Source organism: Colius striatus, chromosome 13 (genome assembly GCF_028858725.1).
Source record: "Colius striatus isolate bColStr4 chromosome 13, bColStr4.1.hap1, whole genome shotgun sequence".
Taxonomy (NCBI): domain Eukaryota; kingdom Metazoa; phylum Chordata; class Aves; order Coliiformes; family Coliidae; genus Colius; species Colius striatus.
Window position 1 is genome coordinate 1,218,995 of NC_084771.1, and position 23,010 is coordinate 1,242,004.

Consider the following 23,010-nt stretch of genomic DNA (forward strand, 5'->3'; position numbering starts at 1 on the left):
CATCTGCTGGGCACCCTGTGGGCTGGAGTTGGTTGGAAACCTTATCAGGCTCCACGACGTGACTGAACTCTTCCGGGACGTGGCTGGTGCCTGGGGGGTGCCCCGGGCTCAGCTCCCTGAGGATGCAGCCAAACCCCCCTTCCCAGTGCTGGGGGGATCCTGGAAAGCAGGTTCCAGCACTAGTCCTGACATGCCACCACGTAGTGCCACGAGGCCATTGTAGGGGGCAGAGAGGAGGAACAAGGGAAGGAGCCCCCAGAAGGGCTTTCCCCCCCCACACCTCACCCTCCAGTGGTCACAGCCTTCAGCTGCTATTCAGAAACGAGCTTGTGCTTCCCTGTCTTTAGCCAGGTTGGTCCCTGAGCCTTGCTCTGGCACCAGCCTGGCCCGTGCCTGGCCCAGGCGCTGGTGGGCACCGCTGCAGCTCACCCACCCGGCCCCGGCGCTGCCGGGCGAGAGCAGAGCTCACACGGTGGGAAACACCAGCAGGGACAGGGCAGAGAGCTGAGAAACCTCCCAGACATCCGGCTGCTGACACTGGGGCTATCTCTACACCCCAGGCACCAGCTCAGCAAGCCCTGACTAACAACAGCAAACCCAGCCTCCCCTGCCCTGCTGCAGCCTCCTCAGCTGGGATGGTCCCAGGCTGTGTCAGGGATGGTCCCAGACAGTCAGGGATGGTCCCAGGCTGTCAGGGATGGCCCCAGGCTGTCAGGGATGGCCCCAGGCTGTGTCAGGGATGGTCCCAGACAGTGTCAGGGATGGTCCCAGACAGTCAGGGATGGTCCCAGGCAGCAGCAGGGATGGTCCCAGGCAGCAGCAGGGATGGTCCCAGGCTGTCAGGGATGGCCCCAGGCTGTCAGGGATGGCCCCAGGCTGTGTCAGGGATGGTCCCAGACAGTGTCAGGGATGGTCCCAGACAGTCAGGGATGGTCCCAGACAGTCAGGGATGGTCCCAGGCTGTGTCAGGGATGGTCCCAGGCAGTCAGGGATGGTCCCAGGCAGCAGCAGGGATGGTCCCAGGCTGTCAGGGATGGTCCCAGGCAGTGTCAGGGATGGTCCCAGACAGTCAGGGATGGTCCCAGGCAGCAGCAGGGATGGTCCCAGGCAGCAGCAGGGATGGTCCCAGGCTGTCAGGGATGGTCCCAGGCAGTGTCAGGGATGGTCCCAGGCTGTCAGGGATGGTCCCAGGCTGTGTCAGGGACGGTCCCAGGCAGTGTCAGGGATGGTCCCAGGCAGTCAGAGATGGCCCCAGGCTGTGTTAGGGATGGTCCCAGGCTGTCAGGGATGGTCCCAGGCTGTGTCAGGGACGGTCCCAGGCAGTGTCAGGGACGGTCCCAGGCAGTGTCAGGGATGGTCCCAGGCAGTCAGAGATGGCCCCAGGCTGTGTTAGGGATGGTCCCAGGCTGTCAGGGATGGTCCCAGGCTGTGTCAGGGACGGTCCCAGGCTGTGTCAGGGATGGCCCCAGGCTGTCAGGGATGGTCCCAGGCAGTGTCAGGGATGGTCCCAGACAACTTGACAGTGCCCTGCAGTACAATCCCACTGCAGGGGTGACCCAGGGACCGACTGGATCTCTCACCAGTCCTCATCAGGCCACGTGGCCACCAAGCTGGGAGCAAGGCAGAGGGCCTGGCCAGGATGAAGATGGGTTTGGTGCTGCCTGTGACACCCAGGGGTTGTCACCTGGACATGGATCATGGAGATAATCACCCACTGGGTTCTGAATATCTTCCCAGGTGGAGGCTCCACAGCCTTTCTGAGCAGCCTGTGCCAGCGTCTGACCAACCTCACGGCAGGAAAAGTGTTCTCCCGTGTTCAGACACAATCTCCTGCCTTTTCATCTGTGCCCAATTGGCAGACACCACTGAACAGGACCTGGTTCCCTCTTTGCTGCACTCTCCCCTTCAAATACTCATCCACATCACTGGGGAACCCCTCAGCCCCAGCCTTCCCTCCAGGGGCTGTTTGCCAGCATTCCCAGCCCCTTCCCATACAAGAGATGCTCTGGTCCCTCACCAGTGTTGAGCCAGGACGATGCACTGCCTGGGAGCCACATGCCCCCCTCTCGCTGCAGGAAGGAGGTTTCCAGGCCTGGCCCCAGGGGTCCTACCTTGCTTTCCTTGTCTTTTGGCCAGGATCTGGCCCTTGGCAAGCAGCCTTCCCAACCAGCTGGCCCTACCAGCCCCCAGCAGCCGCCCCGGCACCGCTGCATCCACAGGCACCGCTTGTCCCATCCTTGGGGCACCCTGAGCTTGCCCCCAGTAACGACCAGGAGCATTCACTGGGGTACCAGTGACGCCGCTGACCTCCCCCAGTACCCCCAGGAGGACACTGTGGCAGTTCCTCCAGCCCTACTGAGCAACTGTGATGTACCCCAGCACCAGGAACTTGGGAGCAGGATCCCCGCTTCCGAATGCCAGCCCAGCTCTGCCCCTGCCTGGCCGTGTCTGTGGTGCCCTCCCCACAGGCCAGGCTCCTGTCCCTGGCACGCAGCCCCCTGCTCCCCCTGGCTGCCTGTGGCTGCTGGCTCTGGTGCTGCAGCTCCTGCAGCCGGAGCCGAAGCGAGCGGAGCTGCCAGATCGCTCCCCGCCTCCGCTCAGCAGCCGGGAGAGCCCGTGCTGAGCGCGGCCCACGCAGGCAGGATGTGCCCCCCACCCCTGCTTGCCAGCACCTCAAATGTCTCGGTGTGCCTCCTAGCCACGTCCTCCTCCTTCCCCGTCGCCCCTTCCCTCCATGTCCAGCCCCAAGGAGCTCAGTGCCAGGATGCAGCATCCCCCTCCCGCTCTGCCCTGCAGCCCGCAGCCCCCCAGATGCAGCGAGGAGGAGGAGGAGGGGAAGGCAGCAAGAGCCGTGGGTCTGGGGCCATTCATGGCAGCAGGGGCACCTGCGCCTGGCAGCTGCCATTGTCAGCAGCACAATGCCCCGGCCGCCTCCGCGCCGCCGCGCACAAAGCAGCCGGTGGGGTGCCCGGCGAGCGCAGCCGCTGAGCCCTGAGCTGGGGGTGTGGATGGAGGCGAAGGGGATGGGGGAACGGGGGTGCTGGGAGTGGGGAACAGCCATCAGGGAGGGTTCAGCAGATCCCCAAATCATCCTCACCCACTCCTGTCCCTGTAGGGCTGGACAACACCCTGGTGTGGGGGAAGCCGCCCACTCCTGTCACCGGGGACCCCCCAAAAAGTGTGGGGTGGAGGTTCCAACCCTTCCCAACCTCACAGCATGGCAGGCTCCCAGAGACCCTCTCCAACAGCCCAGCCACCACCAACAGCCACAAAATAGGCCAGTCTGCCCACCCCCTCCTCCTCTAACCCGGTTATCTCTCGGGAGCGTCAGCCCCGGCACTAGACTTTTCAGTCCCTCATTACCTGTGTGCTAATTAGGTACCAGCCCCAGTTCCTGGGGTGCAGGCAATGACTCGTGTCCCCATCTCAACCCTGCATGGGAGCACCAGGGTGTCAAGTGGGCTCAGAAAGGTGCCTGTCCCTCCAGCTGCAGCTGTGGGCACAGCTCTGGGGACAGGCAGCACGTGTGCCAGGGCACGGCTGCGGGCCAGTGACAGCTCAACCTGGGTGGCAGCAGCAACCACATCCCCAAACCCTCGTCTCCGCAGGGAAGGACGGGAAGGAGCCCATCTCACGAGGAGCCAGGCTGGCAACTGGCATCCTGCCCATCTGGAGCAAGGTGAAGGGATCCTTGGGGAAAGCCCTGAACACCAGCACCAAAGCCACTTATGTTTTGGGGGGTGGTGCATGCAGGGTTTGCTCTCAGCCCCTTCCAGCACTAGCCCTGCCCCGGCTCTCACCCCCTCAGGGCACACTTGTCTCCCTGTGCTGCTGCTGCAGGGCATCAGCCCTTCCCCTATTGTCTCGGGCTTCCTGGCACTGAGGGCTCCCTGCCATAGTGCCCGTGCTGCACAGCATGGCAAACGCCGTGTGGCAAACTCCAGCGGCTGCTGCCAGCCCTCCAGGAGGATGCTGAGGTCTGGCACACAGTGCTGATACTGAGCATGCCCAGGACACTGCCCACCGGGCTGGCTCCCCGTGCAGCACCCTGTGCCCCGGCAGAGCCCACAGCACCCGCCTGGCAGCCGCTCAGCGCAGGCAGAGGGGTGCCGACCCGCTCCAAAGAAGGGGAAACTGAGGCACGTTCCTTGAGCAGCCTGAGGGACGCGACAAAAGCTCCTACAGCATCCCCTGACCCAGCAATGTCTTCTGCCAAGTGGGAAAAACCCTACAGTGCTGGGTTGGGAGCGTGCAACTTCCACACAACCGGGCAAACATCCTTTACCCCCTTCGTGCCAGTGCAAACAACAGCCAAGCCTAGGACAGCAGAGCTTGCCCCAGCCCCGAGCTGCCCCCAGCCCCAGCACACCACTCCCCATGCCCACAGCATCCAACACCAGAGCCTCGGGGGCACCCGCTGCTCTGATACTGCATCCCCCCACCGTGTCTGCTCAGCTGTCTCCCCCTGCCCAGGGTGGCACGGCCACCACATCTCCCCCTAGACGATAGCTGAGGCCGGGAGCTGGCTGGAGGGGGATTCATGGCACAAGCCCGGGCTGAAGGGCCCCCCCAGCTCAGCTCAGCACAGCACAGCAGCCCCCGCGCCCACCAGCACTGCAGGCGCTGCCTTGACTCACACCACCGCCTCTGCCCAGCCCCGGGAGGTGGATGCAAAAGGACGGCTCACCTGGCACACCGCCCACAGCACCCTCCCCACACCGTGCCTGCATCCTCCCTCCCCACAACACTCCCTTCCCCCCCAAAACCTCCTCCTCTTCCCACCTGTCACCTGGCCCTTCAGCCCAGGTTATTTTTCCCTGCTCTTCAGGCAGGGGGTGCCTGGCCACTCCACCATCCCCACACAGGACACCTGCAGCCACTCACTCCTGTTTGTCCAGGAGGCACCACACCACATTTTTGCAGGTCCTACCAAAATAGCTTCCTCTGAGCGAGCTGAGCACGCACCCCCCTCCTCCCCCCCAGCTGTCCTCATGACAACGGCCAGGAGGCAAAAAAGCATCACATCCCACCTCAGAGGTGTCCCCGTGCAGCCAGCAAACCACCACGAGAGACCAGAGCTAGGGGAGGCTGCAGGAAAGTGCCCACGGGAGAGCTGGCACAGCCACATGAATCTGGGGTGCCAGGAAAGATGCCGGCTCCATTTTGCCACCCACCAGCCCCTGCAGCAGGGTGTGGGATCCCAGGTGCCTACATCACTGCAGTCACCCTAAATCTCACTCCCAGAGCATCCGTGGGACAGAGCCTTCCCAAAAGAGGCCCTTCTCCCCAGAGACAGGTGTGTGGAACCCAGGGGATACATAAACCCGGGATGAAGGCAGTTTTGGGGGTGATCCAGGTACAGCAGAGACCCTGTTCCTGAGCAGTGTGGTAAAACCCGTGCCCCACACTACCAGTGCTGACCACTGTGGGCTTTGCACCCTGCAGGGTCCAGGAGGGCAGACCCCTCGTGGCACTGCCCCGAGCGCCGGAGGGGTCAGTTCTGCCAACAGCAAGTGCCTGGCACTGATTTACACCCCAGAAACTCCCAGCCCCTCATCTCTCATGCCCCCCTGACCTTGCTCCTCATCTGTCCCGAGGTGGACACCTTCCGGATGAGCTTGTGGGAGCTGTCCTCCTGCTCGCCCTCGCTGTCTGACGACTCCTCGCCGCCGGCCTCGGGGGAGATGGGGGCCAGCTTGTCCGAGTCCAGCGATGACACCGATTCCCGGGTCTTCCTCAGGAACAGGTCCCCAGGCACCAGCTTCTCGGCCATCTTTCCACCCGGCTTGGCTCAGGGCTCTGCTGCCTCCTGTGACAGTCCTGGGCAGACAAGAACACACAGGAGTGGAGAAGAGCACTGAGAGGGGGTGCACAGCCCCTCACCCTCCAACGCCTCAGCCAGCCTGGAGGTGCAGTCCTGGAAATCAGGGGAGACGGTGCTTCCTCGCCCAGAAACGCTGCTTCCTCCCATGCAAAGTTTGCCTTCCTCGCCTTTTTTCGGTGTCCCAACTCTTCCTCACTCCTCCTGGCACTCCAACACCACCCCTCCCCACTCCACACGGGAGGCTGCGGCCACCCCGTGCCCCGGCTCCGGGCTGCACCTCCCTTGCCGCAGCTTGCGCCAGTTCCCCCCTCGCGGTGCCCGTGCCCAGGGCTGCCTCGGGGGCCGCGGGAGCGTTCTCCATGAAGAGGAGCAGCTGCCTCCTGCCATCTGCCTCGCTCCGGAAGCCGGGACGGGCTGGGAGCATCTCCCGGCCCCGGGGCCGCTGGGTCGCCAGTCCCGAGCAGGTGGCTGCGGGTGAGGTGGGACCGGGGGCAGCGGGCGCGGGGCTCCGGGCATGCGGGGGAAGCCATCTCCCCACGGCACCTCCGCCAAGCTCGGCGGCTGCGGGTGGGCGGAGAGGGGGGCACCTACCTGGGGCGAGCGAGCCCGGCCGGCGCAGGGCTGCCGTGCCCGGGACGGGGGTGGCGGCGGGCACCCCACGGCGCCGTGCCCGGCCCCACGCGGCTCCCGCGGCCCGGCTCCTTCCCCAACCCCAACCCCGCCGCGGCTGCCGGCGAACGCGGTGTCGTCTCCTCGCGCAGCAACAAGCGTTTCGGGAGGAGGTGGGGGGTGAGAGCACCGCAGCGCTGCCGTGTGTCCCCCCCCCCCACCTCCCGGGCGCAATCCCCCCTCGCTGCCGGCCCCGCACCCCTCTCCCCCCACCCCCAACCTCGGGGCTGCCGGGTGCCGGGTCTCCGCCGAGCATCCCACAGCCCGGCCGGGAGGGGGGAGGGAAGGCGGAGCGGGCCCCCCGCCCCGAGCACACACCTTGCACGCCCTGAGCCGCCGCCGCCGCCTGTGCAAGGTCGCTCTTCCTCCGGCCCCCGCCCGCCGCCCCGCAGCCGCCCCCCCCCCCTCCCCCCCGCCCCGGCCCCGCAGCGCGGCCCCGCCGGGATGTGCCTCTGCAGGCAGCCCCGGCCCTGCCCCTGCGCCGCAAGCCCCGGCCTGCTCCGGTGCGCGGGGGCTGCTGCGCACCGCGCGCCGCGCGGGCGGCCCACGCACGGCCCCGGGCACGCGGGCACGGCGGGCACCCGCAACCAGCCCCCGCGGGCGCGCACACGCGTGGGCACGGCGAGCACGTGCACTGCAGCTGCGGCCGGGGCGCCGGGAGCGCGGACACACCTGCGCGGGCGTGCACGCGCACCGCGGCCGGGCACGGCTGTGCGCGCACCCCCCGCACACGCACCCCCGCCCCGGCATGGGCGAGCACGGGCACCGCCGCCATGGCTCTGGCTGCGCGGACGGCTGGGCACGGGCACGGGCGGGCACACCGCAGCGCTGCCCGTGCGCGCACACGCACACACACACACGTGCGCACAACACACGAGCCGGCAAAGTGCTCCGGCAGCCCCGACAGACAGCCCTGAGCTGCAGCAGCACGGCCAGCCAGGCCACGGAGAGGATTCTCCCCCTGTGCTTCGCTCTGGTCAGACCCCCTGGAGCACTGGGAGGACAGGGAGCTGCTGGGGCAGGTCCAGAGGAGGCCACGGGAACAGTCTGAGGGGCTGGAAACCCTCTGCCTGGAGGAGAGGCTGAGGGAGTTGGGGGTTATCAGCCTGGAGAACAGCAGGATCCGTGAGGAGACCTTGTAGCAACCTTTTGATGCATGAAGAGAGCTCGGCTGTAGTGACAGGACAAGGGGCAATGGCGTTAAACTGAGCGAGGGCAGGTTTAGGCTGGACATAAGGAAGAAACATCTCCCAGTGAGGGTGCTGAGGCACTGCAGCAGGTTGCACAGACCTGGTTCAAGGCCAGGCTGGATGGGGCTTAGTGAAAGATGTCCCTGCCCGTGGCAGGAGGGTTGGGCACGATGGACCCTCCCAACCCAAACCCCCCTGTGCCTCTGTGGTGTCCGTGGCTGCAGGCAGCCCCACAGAGGGGTACAGGGACAGGAACCCACTTCCCACCCCGCCATGAGCACGTGGCACCAGCCCTGCAGCTTGGGAGACCCTGGCCCGCTGTGCCCAGCCCACACCCCCCCATGTGTGCTGCCCTGCCAGTGCCCTTGCCCAGCTGTGTGTGCACAGGAGCGTGCCCGTGCGTTCACAGCTGCACATCCCTCGTGCAGATATCACCTGCAGCTGCGGGCACTGCCCGCTGGAGCCAGTGCTGCCCACACAGAGCGGGCACTGCCCGCTGGAGCCAGTGCTGCCAGCACGGAGCCAACTGCCCACTGGAGCCAGTGCTGCCAGCACGGAGCCAACTGCCCACTGGAGCCAGTGCTGCCAGCACGGAGACAGCTCCTCCCCTGCTCACCTGTGTGAGTGACCCCCTGCGAGCTGCCCATGTTCCGCAGCACAGGCACGTATCGCCCTGCTTCTACCTCTGCCCTTCTGTGTGCCCTGCCTTGTGCCCTGCTCTGTGCCCCACTGTGTGCCCCACTGTGTGCCCTGCTCTGTGCCCCACTGTGTGCCCCACTGTGTGCCCTGCTCTGTGCCCCACTGTGTGCCCCACTGCGTGCCCTGCTCTGTGCCCCACTGTGTGCCCCTCTGTGTGCCCTGCTCTGTGCCCCACTGTGTGCCCTGCTCTGTGCTCTCTGTGTGCCCTGCTCTGTGCCCCACTGTGTTCTCGCTGTGCCACACTGTGTTCCCGCTGTGTGCCACACTGTGTGCCCCTCTATGTGCCCGCTGTATGCCTGCTGTGTGCCCTGCTCTGTGCCCCACTATATACCCCTCTGTGTGCTCTGCTCTGTGCCCCTCTGTGTGCCCTGCTCTGTGCCCCACTATGTGCCCCACTGTGTGCCCCTCTGTGTGCCCTGCTCTATGCCCCACTGTGTGCCCTTCTCTGTGTTCTCTATGTGCCCTGCTCTGTGCCCCACTATGTACCCCTCTGTGTGCCCTGCTCTGTTCACCGCTGTGTGCCCGCTGTGTGCCCCACTGAATGCCCCGTTCTGTGCCCAGCTGCCCTCACACCCCCCATCCTCGCCCGTGCTCACCCGCCCGTGCAGGGGCTCGCGCGCACCACCCCCCCCCCGCGTTTCCGTGACAACGTCCAGAACGCGCGCGCGCGCCCCCGCGCCGCCCCCACCGCCCCGCGCGCGCCCCCGCGCACCGCGAGCTCCGCACCCACGCGCCCGCCGCCACCCAGCGGCAGGGGGCTGCCACCGCGGGACAGGGGCTGCCGGGCGTGGGCAGGGGCTGCCGGCCATGGGCAGGGGGCTGCCAGGCACGGGAAAGGGGCTGCTGGCCCTGGGCAGGGGGCTGCTGGCTGTGGGCAAGGGACTGGTGGCCATGGGCAAGGAATGGGCAAGGGGCTTCCAGGAATGGGCAAGGGGCTGCTAGCCATGGGGCTGGTGGTTATGGGCAAGGGGCTGCCATGAATGGGCAAGGGGGTGGTGGCCATAGGTAAGAGGCTGCCAGGCATGGGCAAGGGGCTGCCAGCTGTGGGCAAAGGGCTGCTAGACAGGAGCTGGGGGCTGCCAGCTATGGGAAAGGGGGTGGTGGCCATGGGCAAGGGGCTGCCAGGAGTGGGCAAGGGGCCTGCATGGCCCTGACATCAACAGAAGGCCCGGGAAAGGACTTTGGGCAGCAAAGAAACAGTGTCTGTGCCCACCCGGCTGTGAAGGGGTGAACCAGCAGCAGGTTCAGCTCAGCAGCAGCACCACTATGCCACCCCCAGGCACTACTAACCCTTCCCTGCTGCCACCCCAAAGCTGTCAGTGCCATGGCTGTGAGTGCCTGGCACAGCCCTACACCCATCACCCACACACCGTGACCTGCTTGTGCCCCTGGGGTCAAGGCCAGCTCTGCCCCCTGCCCCAGCCCAGCCTGGCAGTGTTGGGTGTACAGACCCCGTGCCCACCGCTGCATCCCAGCCACCTCTGTGCCACAGGGGCACCCGGGTCCCAAGAGCTTGCCAGGGCTTGGCTCACTGCAACTGGAGCACATACCCACCCAACCCCTCAGCCCCACGGTGGGCACCTGCCAGCCCCAGTGCCACCGCAGGGACAAACCACACGAGACACCGTGGGCGGTTGTGCAGCTGCTGCTGCTTTAGTGTGAGGCACAACGGCAAGGCACGGGCACACTGCCCTGGCACAGGGACCTGCACGGCCCCCACGTGCCAGGAGCTGCAGTCTTTGGTCCCAGCAGCATCCCTGGGCAGGCACAAGGGGTGGCTGAGATGGAGGGCACGCAGGAGACCCCGCTGCCCCCTGGCACCATCCAAGGGCAGGGACAGGTAGGGGTGGGTGTAGTGTTCAATGGGCTGGGGCATGAGGGAAGCAGCCCCAAAGGAGGGCTGCTGCGGTGCCAGGTGGGCACCCTGGGCAGGGGCTGCCCAGCTCTGACCATCCCCAAGGCTCTGTGGCCCACTCCCCCTCCCCAGAACGCTCCCCCTGCCAGGCTGCCCCCGGCTGCACCAACTCCTGGTGCAAAACCAGCAACAAGGCACCTGCTGATCCTGGGGCAGGGGCTGACCCAGGGGGAGCTCTAAGTGCTATATGGGGCTGCAGCAGCACGGAGGAGGGACACAGGTACCCTGCTGCTTCCTTGGCGTGGCTTTTCCTCCTCCTGGCGCTGGAGGTGACCGTGAGATGAGGCCGTGCGGTCCCTGCGCCCGCAGCACCGGTGGCAGAGGGCACCCACAGCCCCCTGTGAGCTGCCAGCACCCCACCCCCTGGCAGGGCACCATCTCAGGGTGCGCAGCACCTGCCTCAGCTCCCTGCGGCGCCTCGGCCCAGCAGCGAGCGGGTTAAGAACCCACTGGCCAGGGCTATTGTTTGGGACACAATGGAGAGGAAGAGGATGCCGGGGGCGAAACACATTCCTGCAGCTCCCACCGGACTGATGGACAGAGCCGGACAAACAGACCGATGGACAGAGCCAGACAAACAGACGGGACGGAGGGCAGGGACGGCTTAACCCTTCCAGGCACGGCGTGGGGATGCCCCGTGGCAACTGGGCGGGTGTTTAAGGCACGAGGTGCAGCACCAGCTGCAGGACAGGCACCGGCGTCCAGGACAAGCTGGAGGGACCCCCGTGGGCACGGAGAGACCCAGCACGGGGGCGACAGGATCCGTCCACCCAGTCCTGCCGGGCCACAAGGCCACAGCGTGCCAGGCGGCTGTAGATTCCAGGGCAGCTCTGTGGCAGAGGCCCTGCCCGTGCCTCGACTAGCACCCTCTCCCCCTGCCCGGTAAACCAGACAAATAAATAACAGGCAGGGGCTGGACAGAGCTCCCCAGGGGCTGGATGTGCTCGGGCAGCGAGCTGGGGCCGGGGCAGGTGCCGGCGGGAGGCTGGGCAGGGGGCTAGCAGCCCTTGGGGGGCTGGCCCAGGCTCTCGTGCAGGCACCGCAGCTGCTCCTGGCCCAGCTTGATCTTCTCCTCCAGCTCCCGCTGCTCGGCGATGAGGGCCGACTTCATCTTGACGAAGTGCTGGTAGTCCTGGAGGTGCTCGGGGGGCAGGTACCGTGCCACCATGGCACCCACCGCCTCCTCCCGCCTCCCCACGTGCTCCTTCAGCTCCTTGGCGTCCTCCAGCTGTGCCACCAGCAGCCGCTGCTTCTCTCGCAGGGCCACCTGCGGGCGAGACGGGCGACGTCAGCAGGGGCTCACTCGGTGCCTGGGCACCCCCACGCTGCCCTCTCACCCCATGCCCACCTCGTCCTCAGCGGCAGTGTGCGGCCCCAGGCTGCCCAGGGCCGTCTCCACCCGGGCCAGGCGTCCGGACAGGGACAGCAGGAGGTTCACCACCTTGTCCAGGTCTCCCACGAAGAGCCGGTACTTGTCGAACTCGCCTGGGGTGCAGAGGGCTTGCAGGCGGGCGGCCACGTCCTCGCCCAGCGCCCCGTTGGCACTGATGTCCTCCTGCAGCCCCCGCTGAGCCTCCCGCAGCACGGCCAGCTTGCGGCTCAGGCTCTCGATCAGCTGCAGCTGCCGGACGGGATGGGTCAGGGGGGACCGGGGCCACCCTCTCCTGGCACCAGGCGACTGGCACACGGGTGCCATGCTGCACCAGACCCCACAGACCACCAGCATCTGGCAATGCTCCTGGTTGTCGTTAGCTGCCAGCAACATCCCCAGTCCCTGTAAGCAGCTGGCAGTGTCTCAGACCCCAGGAGCACAAGGCAATGCCCCCAGTCCCTGTAAGCAGCTGGCAGTGTCTCAGACCCCAGGAGCACAAGGCAATGCCCCCAGTTCCCACAAGCACCCAGCAATGCCCCCGGGTCTCTGTGAGCATTTGTGAATGCCCCAGGTCCCTGTAGCATGGAGCAATGCTCCTGGTCTCCCAGGCATCTGGCAAAGTCCCTGGTTCCCATGAGCATCTGGTGACACTCCCAGGCCCAGAAAGCACCAGACAATGCCCCTGGTCCTAGCATGTCAGTCATGTGTCCAGGCTCCTGTGAGCACCCAGCAATGTCCCCAGTCCCTGTGAGCACTCCCTGATGTCCCCAGTTGTGAGCACCCAGCAATGTCCCCAGTCCCTGTGAGCACCCCCTGATGTCCCCAGTCCCTGTGAGCACTCCCTGATGCCCCCAGTCCCTGTGAGCTCCCAGCAACGTCCCCAGTCCCTGTGAGTACCCTGATGTCCCCAGTTCCTGTGAGCACTCCCTGATGTCCCCAGTCCCTGTGAGCACTCCCTGATGTCCCCAGTCCCTGTGAGCTCCCAGCAACGTCCCCAGTCCCTGTGAGTACCCTGATGTCCCCAGTTCCTGTGAGTACCCCCTGATGTCCCCAGTCCCTGTGAGCACCCAGCATTGTCCCCAGTCCCCGTGAGCATTCCCTGATGTCCCCAGTCCCTGTGAGCACCCAGCATTGTCCCCAGTCCCTGTGAGCATCCCCTGATGTCCCCAGTCCCTGTGAGCTCCCAGCAATGTCCCCAGATCCTGTGAGTACCCCCTGATGTCCCCAGTCCCTGTGAGCACCCAGCATTGTCCCCAGTCCCCGTGAGCATTCCCTAATGTCCCCAGTCCCTGTGAGCACCCAGCATTGTCCCCAGTCCCCGTGAGCATTCCCTAATGTCCCCAGTCCCTGTGAGCACCCAGCATTGTCCCCAGTCCCCGTGAGCATTCCCTGATGTCCCCAGTCCCTGTGAGCACCCAGCATTGTCCCCAGTCCCCGTGAGCATTCCCTGATGTCCCCAGTCCCTGTGAGCACCCAGCATTGTCCCCAGTCCCCGTGAGCATTCCCTGATGTCCCCAGTCCCTGTGAGCACCCAGCATTGTCCCCAGTCCCCGTGAGCATTCCCTGATGTCCCCAGTCCCTGTGAGCACCCAGCATTGTCCCCAGTCCCTGTGAGCACGTTGATGCCTGTGTTCCCGTGAGCACGCGGCGATGGCAGTGGGGAGCCCCGAGGGCACTATCCCCAGCACTGCCAGCTTTACCTTCTTTTCCACCAGCTCACGCTCTGCCTCCTCCTCATCCTCCGAGCTCCCCTCCACCACGTCTGGGAGCTCCTTCACCTTGCCCAGCGGCTCGGCTTTGCCCACTGCTGCACCGTAATAGGCCGGGTAGGCGCTGGAGCTGGCAGCGCTGTCGGGGGGCGGTGAGATGGGCTCGAAGCCCTGCCTGTGGGGACAGGGGCTCAGCACCGGGGCAGTGGGACGCAGCTCGTCCCCGGCACGGTGCCCAGTGCCCCGCAGCCCTACCTGTCCTGCGCCAGGCTCTCGGGGTGCCAGTCCTGCTGGAAACGCTCCCGCCAGGGCTGCTGCTCCCTGGCCACCAGCAGCTCGGCCGTGGGGCCGAGGGGGGCTGAGGGGGGCAGGATGCTGCCCAGGGAGTGCTCCCTGCCCGCCACGTCCCACAGCAGCTCCTCCGAGTCCACGCGGCGGGGCTGGGGCTGGGCCCCCTGGCAGCTCGGCCCCTCCGCGGCTGCGGGGCTGGGCTTGGCTGCCTCCGGGCTGGCGGGGCCGGGGCTGCCACGCAGGGGCAGGGAGCACTCACCCACCCTGCGGGCGCCGGCCCAGCCCTTCTCCTGGTTCCAGACGAGCCTTTGGGGCTGCTCCTCCAGCTCCCACGGGTGCTTTGCCTTCAGCCACTCCTCCGCGGTCCCCACGACCCTGCTGACACCCGCGCAGGGTCACCCATGACGGCTCCCCTGCCTGCCCCTGGGTACGGGGACACGCAGGGCTGTGCCCAGGCCAGGGAAAAGCGCTCAGGGACGTCTCCCCACCCCAAGAAACCCCCACAGCCTGGCCCCAAGGGATGGATGAGGATGCTCCAAAGCGCCATGCTGTCCCAAAAGCCGCCCTGTGCCCAGGCTGTGCCCGTAGCCCCGCTGCCAGCCCCGCGCCACCGCAGCACTTGCCTGCCCATCTCAGCGCTGCCGGCGTCGGACTCGGGAGCCCTGCGGAGCGACGTGGGGGGCTCGGGCCGGGGACAGGCGGCCGGTGGGGCAGGGGGAGGAGCAACGTGGCCCTGACACCGGCTCCACTTGCCCCCGGCGAGGCTCTGCGAGCGCTCACGCACGGCCTCGGCGATGCTGCGCGGCGGCACCGGGGCAGTGATGACGGCAGGGTCGCGGCCGGAACCCTCTGGCAGGCGCTGGCACGTCCGGCGCTGCCTGTACTTCTCCCAGTTGGGGGGAGGGGGCCGGGGAGGTGGGGGGCCTTTCTTTTTGGGGATGCCAGGAGAGTCCAGCTTGGTGTGAAGATCCCTTTGGCCGCGGCCGCGGGGGCTGGCGGGCTCCAGGTTGAGGTGGCTCTCAGAGAAGGCTCTGCCACGCAGCGGGCGGTGCAGGGGGTCCGGGGGGCTCTCGGGAGACCGAGCCAGGCGGTTGCCATCCCATGACACGTCATGCGTGGATGTGGCCCGGTAGCAGGGCAGCCAGTCCGGCTCGGCGTTGTCAAAGCGAGGTTGGAAGGGGCCGAGCCTTGGGAAGCCCAGTTGGTATCGGGAGAACTCACTGGGGAGAAAAGAGGGTGCCCAGGCCACCCCCAGACAGTCACCCTCCAGCAGCTCACGCCCACCCTTGCCTCCCTTTTCCCATCTGGAGTCACTCAGCCGTGTTGGCAGGGGAAGCCCAGGTTCCTCTGGTGTCCCTTGCCCCCAGCCCCCCAAGGTACAGGCCATGGGCACGCTCCTGGGCCCTGCTTTCCCAAGGTGCCACACACTGCTGCGGCCAGGGCCTTAAGGAAGGTGCTTTCTACATCACCAACCAAAGCCAGAGTCACCTCCCCGCCTCACTGGCAGAGCTCCCTGCTAAGGGGCACGCACACCCCAGCACCCAGCGTGGGCTCACCTGATGGACTGGCTGGCTTTCCTGGTTATTGCTGGTGGTTCCCATTCATCCACGGAAAACTCCTGCACGTGGAAAGGACAAAGAGTGTGAAAACAGCGTCAGCATCCCTCCTCCGGCGTCCCTCACCCAGCCCCTGCCAGGCGCAGGCGGCATGTGGGGGGGTGTCTATGGGGACAGGACCCAGCACTCCACGGCTGCAGGGCAGTCCTGGGGCCCTCACTCACCCCGGCAAAAGCTCTCCGTGGTGGCCAGGCGTCGTTGTCCTCCCGCCCGGCGTGGGGCACCGGGCAGCAGAAGTCAGGGCAGCGCGCCCAGGGCTGCGGGTGGCAGCGGCAGGCATGGCCGTGGGGCAGCGGCGGCGGGCACAGGTCCCCCCGGCAGCAGTGGCAGGACTCAGGGCGCCGGGGAACCCCATAGGGGTAGGAAAAGCCCCGCAGGTACTCCAGCTCCCCTGGCCTTCTCAGCGGCTTGTAGCAGGAGGCCTGCTCCCGGCAGCACTCGGCGTAGGGGCCGGCGGAGCCAGGGCGGCCGGGTGAGGCGGGGGCACCGTAGGCCTGGTCCATGGAGAGGCGGCGGACGTCCCGGCACTCGGGGCCGGGGGGCTGGAAGGCAGCGGGATCACCCGCCGGGGGCTTGGCGTGCCGAGGCGGCGCCGGCCGGCTGCTCTCCTCGAAGAAGCGGCGGCGGTCGGCGAAGGGCAGGAGAACGGCCTCATCGCTGCCCCGCGGCGGCGACGCCTGTGCCGCCGGGCCCTGGCCGTAACCCTCCAGCTCCCGGCGGCTGGGCGAGACCTGCGGCTGCAGCTCGTGCTCCGGGGACCAGCGCCAGTGGCCCCGGCCCGCCGGCAGCGCCCGCTCCGGAGACGGGGACCCTTTGGGCGCTGGCGGCGGCTCAGGGGTGGGGAGGCCCCGGTCCCCCGCCGGGACGGGCTTTCGACCGTCCTTGCTTGGCGCAGGGCTGAGACACTCAGGTGGGGTGCGAGGCCCCTCCACCGGCACCAGCACGGGCACGCTGCCCTCGGGGGGCTCCTCGGCCTCCGTCACCGGCTCCTCGCCCGGCGGCACGGCGCCGGGGCCACGGCTCTTCTGCAGCTGGGCCTTGCGCCGCTGGATCTCGTTGCGCAGGCTGGTGGCGAAGCGGTCGCTGTTGCGGCGCATCTGAGCGGAGCGGTGTGGAGCGCCCCCGGCCCGCCGGGCCCCCGCACGGCTCTCCTCCGGCCCCGGCCCCTCGCCGCCGCACGCCGGGCTGCCCGTGAGCCTGGTCTGCCCACAGGCTCGCTGCAGCTCGGGGCAGCAGCACGGCTCCGGGCAGAGCGGGGAGTCCTGCGCGGGCCCCGGGCAGCCGCCCTCGGGGTGCAGCGGGGACAGGGTCCAGCGGTGCCCGTCGGAGGCAGGCGAGGCTCTGCCGCTGCCGGCGCCCAGCTGCAGGGAGCGGAGCTGGGAGGCCAGCAGCTGCTCGGGAGCGCTGTGCCGGTGCAGCGCGTGGCTCTTGAGCGGGGACAGCAAGGGGTTGTCACCCGCCGGCGCGGCGTCCGCCGCCTGGCGCCTGCCACCGTCCAGGTACAGCCGGTCGCCAGGCTCCGCGCTGTCCGCCAGCGGCGGCTTGGCCGGGCCGCGGTCAGGGTGGGAGCTCAGCGTGTAATACTGGTCGGTGGAGAGCCGGTCCTTTGCGGGGTACGGCGACGGCGTCCTCGCGCCCACCGCCTCCAGCTCCACGTCCCGCTGGCAGAGGAAGGTGTCGGAGATCCACCGGCCCTTGGCGTGCAGCACGTCGGCCGGGACGGCTGTGCGGTGCCTGTCCCCTCCACCAGCCGGGGCTGCCCGCAGGCTGTCCCTCCTGACGGGGGGCTGGGGGGGCACGGGGGCCCGCCAGGCCTCTGGCTGCTGGCCGGCGGGAGGCTCAGCCTCCGCGGTCAGGTAGCGCCTGTCGGGGGGCTTGCAGGAGTTGATGGAGGCGGCCTCCTCCGGGCGAAGGGACAGGGCGCAGTCGGAGGCGATGGAGCTGGCAGAGAAGGAGCTGTAGGCTGAGTCCCGCTTGCTGTGGTACATGCCCTGGTCAACGGGTGAGGGGTCTCCTTCGTAGTAGGCCTGTCCGGGCTGGTCCAGGCTCTCCATGCTCCCGATGGAGCTGCTGCGGTCGGTGCTGCAGTGCCGGGACAGCGGGTTCCACTGCAGGGACAGCTCGCTGCCGCCCGGCCCCACGCCGGCGTTAGTGCCGCCTGATGCCCCCCTCCCGGCTCCCCACCGGCCCCCTCTGATGGGCACAAGATCCCAAGAGGCCACCAGCCCACCACCACTGTACCCCAAGACGGGGGGAGCACAGGCTGGCGCGGCCCCAACCCACCCTGCGGTAACACCGCGGCTGCCTGGGCGCTGGCAGGGCAGGGGGCCACGGGGCCTGCGCTGCTCCAGACCTGCCCGCTCTGGCAGCACTGAGCTCCCGGCACGGCTCCAGCCCGGCCAGGCCGAGCCACCGCCCCTTCCTGCCGGGAGCCGCCAGTAAACAGGCAGGAGAACAGGGGAAAGGGCAGTGGGGGATGCCCGGCCGTGCTGTGGGGCAAGTCGGCGCCCACCCCGCACCCTCTTCGCCCCGATTCCAGACGTTGCCCCATCTGCCCCCTCCCCCTGCGCCGTCCCAGGGGGGTTGACCCCGGGGGTCTCACCTGACATCACAGCCCGAGGGCCAGGACAGGCTGAAGGCATCAGCAGGGCAGTGCATGGCGGGGGTGTCCGGGCGGCTTTCGGCAAGCTTGGCCATGTGCCAGGAATGGGGCCGGAGGACGGGCACGCTCCTCCTGCCAAGAGCAACAGCGGGAGAGGACAAGAATGGGGAGGAAGCCGGGCCGAGGAACCGGGGCTGAAGTCACTTCCTACGGGGCTTCCTGTATCCCCCAGGCCAGCGCCCGCCCGAGAGGGGAACAGCCGTGAGGAAGGTCCAGCCCTGGCAGCTCCTGGAGCCGGGCAGGGGGATCCCACGGCTCCCTCCCGCTGCCGGGTTCCCCTGCCTGCAGCGTCCCCGCTGCCAGAGTCAACAGGGGACGGAAGATGTGTCCCAGGACAGCCCACAGGCAATGCCCAGGGTCCCTGCCAGGACTGCACCAGCTGCGTGGGCACACCAAGGCACCCTGGGGCCATAGCCGCGTCCCCCCTACAAGCCTGACCTTCCCCCCTTGTTCCTCAGCATCTGCAGCCAGCACTGGTCACATTGTGTGCCTGGGATGTGGTCCTGTGCCAGGTCCCATCCCACATCCTATGCCAGGCAGCTGTGGGGGTCTCCCCAGTGCTCACAGGCAGCAGCATCCAGTGCCCCTGAGCAGGCACATGGGCAGATGCCACCTCCTGCACCCCCCAAGCACTGGTGCTGCCCTGGCACACGCTGGCTGGGCAGGGAGGGCGGCAGGGCCAAGCTGTGGGGTCAGCACAGGGTTCCCTCCCCCCTCAGAGCCCCCACACTCACCATGGATGATGTCGAGCCCCAGCACAGCCCCGTGGCACTCAGCACCCTGTGCCACCCCAGCCCTGGGCGCCGCCGGAGCCAGAGCCCGGCCGGGAAGCAGCCAGGGAGTGGATGTGGATTGGGGGGGGGGGTGGTGGCGGGAGGAACGGGACTGTGGGGCTCGGCCCTGCCTCTCCTTCCTCTCCCAGGGAAGCAAGAGGCAGGCAGGCAGGAAGGGAGAGGAGCGGCTGTGCTGGAGGATACCGCCCAGGAGCCTGCCGTGCTGCCCTGGCCCTGTTGCTGCAACGCCAAGCTGGGGAACTCCCCCCACCATGGGGTGCTGCTGCCCCCAGCCCATCCCAGCACTGCACATCCAGGCTGGAGACAGGGGCACTGCCAGGCTCCCTCCCCGGGCAGGCGAGACCCCTCCCAGCCCCCCCCAGCCGCCCCCCACAGCGCTGCCAACCTGCGGACGATCATCTTGAGGGTGCGGTAGGAGCCCTTGATGAGGATCAGGGCTTCCTGGCGGGAGCCGTACAGAGGCGTCCCGCTGATGTTCACCAGCTCATCGCCCGGCTGCAGCCGTCGGGACAGCGCAGCCTTGCCCCCGTCCTCCACCTGGGCGACAGAGAGGGGCGTCAGGAGAGACACAGCCCCCCGAGCACCCCGGGGCACGTGCTGCTGCCGCTGCTGCTGCTGCTGCCAGGTGCCAGGGAGGAGAGAGGCTTTGCAAAGGTGGTTCTGCAACCCGGGCACTGCGGAGGGATCCGTGTGGCTGGGCTCCCCTCCTGCCCTGGTCACATGAATGTCTGAGCAAGGAAAGGGCATTGGGGAAGGGGGGGGAGAAGAAAAATGTCCCATCCCAGCAGATTCTGCCGCAGGCGCAGGCAGGACAAGGGCTCTTTGTCCGGCGCAGATGCCAGGCCTTTGCCACTGCTCCAAGCCCCACATCAGCTCTGCCTGGGCACCCATAGTTATTCTGATGCCCAAAGGGTGCCATCAAGTCATGTGCACCCAGGGGAGCCAACAGCAGGGGAAGCACCAAGCTGTGCCCAGCCCTGGCAGGCACCTACCCTGTCCTGGCAGCCATGGCTGAAACGAGCCTGGCACTCCACACCATGGCTTGGAGCACACAGGATCGTGGTGGCAGGGGCAAAGGGCAGAGCCAAGCTCCTGGGCTGCATTGTGGCAGTGGCACAGGGTAGAGCCCAGCTCCTGGGCTGCCTTGTGGCAGTGGCACGGGGCACAGCCCAGCTCCTGGGCTGAGTTGTGGCAGTGGCACAGGGCACAGCCCAGCTCCTGGGCTGAGTTGTGGCAGTGGCACAGGGTAGAGCCCAGCTCCTGGGCTGCACGGTGGCAGTGGCACGGGGCACAGCCCAGCTCCTGAGCTGCATGGTGGCAGTGGCACAGGCCGAGCCCAGCTCCTGGGCTGAGTTGTGGCCGTGGCACAGGCCGAGCCCAGCTCCTGGGCTGAGTTGTGGCAGTGGCACAGGGCATACTGGCACACACCTTGTGCATGATGTGGATGTGGAGTCTGACCTATGCAGCTACCACATCCACACCTATGCAGCTACCTGCTGCATAGGGCCAGGCCAGCTCTGCCCATGGGCTCCTCACCTTGCCCTGCTGCTCCCAGTCTTGCCAAGTAACCAGCTCTGCCTGTGGTGCCCACAGCCCCATGTCTGCAGCCTGGCCAAGGCAGCAGCCAGGCCCCAGTGCCAGGGGACAGTCGCGTCTCCCTAGCAGGACGGCCACCACGCACGGACGCTTGGGCACCCCTTCCCTGTCCTGGTGCCAGGCAGGGCTCAGGGGGCACCCCACTACCTATGCCTGGGCAACATGGCACCTGGGGAGCCAGGCAGGGGCAGCCAGGCCTCTTACCCAGCCCGGCACTGCCCCATGGCTCTGTCTGGCACAGCGGTGCCCAGCACCACTCGGCTCTCCCGCGTTTCCAGGGACCTGGGCAGTGTGGTGCCGTGCCCTGGCTGGGCATGGCCTGCAGTGCCCCTCTGTCTGTTATGGGCAGGCTGCCCTCCCACCCAGGAGTCCCAATCCCACCCTGCACTCACAGGAGCACCTAGGTTTAACCCCTGTGGTGCTGCTGCCCGGGCAGCCCCAGCAGAGCAGGCAGGCAGGGCATGCTGCACCTTCACCCCAGTCCTCTGCCCGGCCTCGTGCCCACCCTGCCACTGCCACAGGGCTGAGTCAGCAGCGACAGCCCCCCTCCCCCACCCCGTGCAGGACAACATCGGGGCTGCACCAGCGTCTGGGCTGCCACATGCACCGGGATGGACACGGCTCAGCCCTGGCATTGCTCACCAGGAGCTAAATCTGGCACAAACAGCCCCTTGTTCTGCCTTCGTCACCACTGAACTCAGCGCTGGCAGCCAAACCCCACGGTCTGCTGCCCTGCCCGGCTGGGCCGGGTCTGGCCACTGCCCCGACACCACCCCTCCCATTCACTCTGGGCCCTAATGGTGGGCATCAGCTGGCTTGGAGGAACACTTGTGTTCACTCTGGGCATCAGCTGCCTTGCAGGAATACCTGCCTGCCCCAGGAGAGGCTTTGACTGTGGAGTCATCACAGCCGCGGTGGTGCTCGAGCTGTGCCCACCCTGCCCCATCAGACCTCCCTCCCCACCCTTGTGGGGGCCGTGCCAGGGGATTGCTCAGCAGCCATAGGGAGGGCCTGGAGTCCAGGCCAGCCCGGCCAGGGTGCTCTGCCACGGGAAGAGATCGTGCCCGGAGTGGGATCAGAAGCCAAAGCGTCTCACGGAGCACTGGGACCCCCTTCCCCTTTCCGGAGTGGGGCCCACGGCCCCCGCGCCGCAGGCGGGGCTGCCCCCTCCCCGCACACACCTCGGCCGGCCGCGGAGCCGGTGCCCCGGGGGACCCTCCCCTGAATGCACAGAGTGCTGGAACAAGCCCCCTTTGTCTGCTGAGCACACGCGGCAGCGGCAGCTCGGCCGGGGGAGCACAGGGCCCGCAGGACCCCCCTCCCGCTCTCGGCCGGCAGCGGGGAACATCCCCAGCACGTCCCCCCCCATGCGCCGGCACCCGCCGCCCCGAGCCCCGGCTGCCCGGCAGCGGCCCCCCGGCACGGCCCCGGCTCCCGCCCGCCGGCGGTGCCACCCCAGGCCGCGGGGCAGCGAGCGGAGCCGCTTTTCCAGCTCCCCCTGCCAGACCACGCTGCCCGCGTCCCGGCGCAGGGCGGGGAGGGCCCCGGGGGACGGGCGGCCCGGCTCGGGGCAGAGGGGCGGCCCCGGGGCCGCGGCGCAGCCCGGGCTGCCGGCACCCGCGGGGGTGCAGAGCCCGCCCTGGCCGGCGCCCGGCGCGTTCCCCGCGCAGCCGATGCCGCGGGACGCCGTGACCCTGCCCGTGGGGCCGCAGCGCCGCTCTCCCGGCTCCCGGCCGCAGGACGGACGCGGCTGCCCGGGCGCTGCGGTCCCCTCGCTGGGCGCCGCGCCCCGACAGCAGCCCCCTGCCCCGGGCACGACCCTGCTCGACCGCTTCGGGGGTGCCGGGACGGGGCGGACTCCGGTCCTTCCCCCTCCCCCCCCACCGTGGCCCCCCAACGTCCTTGCAGAGGCTGGTGCCGGGGGTGGCCGCGGGCACGACACCCACGGGTGGGCGCGCACGAAGGGGGGCCGCCCCCTCCCCCGGCTGCGCCCCGCGGGACAGCGGCGGGGAGGGACGTGCGGGAGGCTCGGGGGCCGCCCCCGCCGCCAGCCCAACGGATGTGCCCGAGGAATTTCTTCCTGCCGCCGGGCCTGGGCTGTCCCTCCGCCCCCTCGGCCCCCTCGGGCCCCGCTCCCACTCTACCCCGCGGCTCGGGGCGTCGGGTCGCGGGGGGGCCGCCCCCGCCGCCAGCCCAACGGATGTGCCCGAGGAATTTCTTCCTGCCGCCGGGCCTGGGCTGTCCCTCCGCCCCCTCGGCCCCCTCGGGCCCCGCTCCCACTCTACCCCGCGGCTCGGGGCGTCGGGTCGCGGGGGGGCCGCGGGTGTCAGTGACCGGCCCGTGGCTCCAGGACACGCGATCCCTCCGGCCGAGGCTTCCCCCCGCACCCCGGGTGTCCCCCCCGCGCCGCTCCCGCGTCCCGCCACGGGCCGGAGGCCCTTCTCGGAGGGATGCTGCGGAGCCCCCGCGGGACCGTGTCCGGCGGCGCGTACCTTAGAGACGATGAGGGGCTCGCCGTGCTCCAGCCCGCCGCGCAGCGTGAAGCCCCAGGGCGCACCCCCCTGCAGCTGCACATGCACGTACTGGGGGGCGCCGGGCCGGCCCTCGGCCCGCTCCATGGCCGCTACCGCCCCATCCCGGCCCGGCCCGGCCCCGCACCGCGGAGGAAATGAC

The 23,010-nt window shown here is 68.4% G+C and overlaps 1 protein-coding gene across 3 annotated transcripts; it reads right to left on the reverse strand.

The window, feature by feature from the left end:
• Positions 1 to 10,011: 10,011 nt before the first annotated feature.
• SHROOM4 (shroom family member 4) lies at positions 10,012 to 23,010 on the reverse strand. Of its 3 annotated transcripts, none has more exons than XM_062006516.1 (10): positions 22,830 to 23,010; positions 19,127 to 19,278; positions 17,888 to 18,019; positions 15,450 to 17,409; positions 15,226 to 15,287; positions 14,293 to 14,889; positions 13,634 to 14,044; positions 13,370 to 13,553; positions 11,646 to 11,912; positions 10,012 to 11,564 (listed from the first exon to the last, which is right to left on the reverse strand). In XM_062006516.1, the coding sequence occupies exons 1-10, from the start codon at positions 22,953 to 22,955 to the stop codon at positions 11,295 to 11,297; spliced, it is 4,161 nt and encodes a 1,386-aa protein (XP_061862500.1). In that variant the 5' UTR covers positions 22,956 to 23,010; the 3' UTR covers positions 10,012 to 11,294. The 3 variants fall into 3 exon arrangements, with proteins under 3 accessions (XP_061862500.1, XP_061862499.1, XP_061862501.1); XM_062006515.1 differs by having other exon boundaries at positions 11,646 to 11,918; XM_062006517.1 differs by lacking the exons at positions 19,127 to 19,278; positions 22,830 to 23,010 and adding an exon at positions 18,682 to 18,989 and having other exon boundaries at positions 11,646 to 11,918.

Excerpts from the sequence above, each read along its gene's own strand:
- SHROOM4 (XM_062006515.1), bottom strand. The coding sequence starts at position 22,955 with ATGGAGCGGGCCGAGGGCCGGCCCGGCGCCCCCCAGTACGTGCATGTG. Across the intron at positions 14,890-15,225 it reads AAAGCCAGCCAGTCCATCAG|TGAGTTCTCCCGATACCAAC; the intron begins GTGAGCCCACGC and ends TTTTCTCCCCAG. Across the intron at positions 11,565-11,645 it reads ACACTGCCGCTGAGGACGAG|GTGGCCCTGCGAGAGAAGCA; the intron begins GTGGGCATGGGG and ends TCTCGCCCGCAG.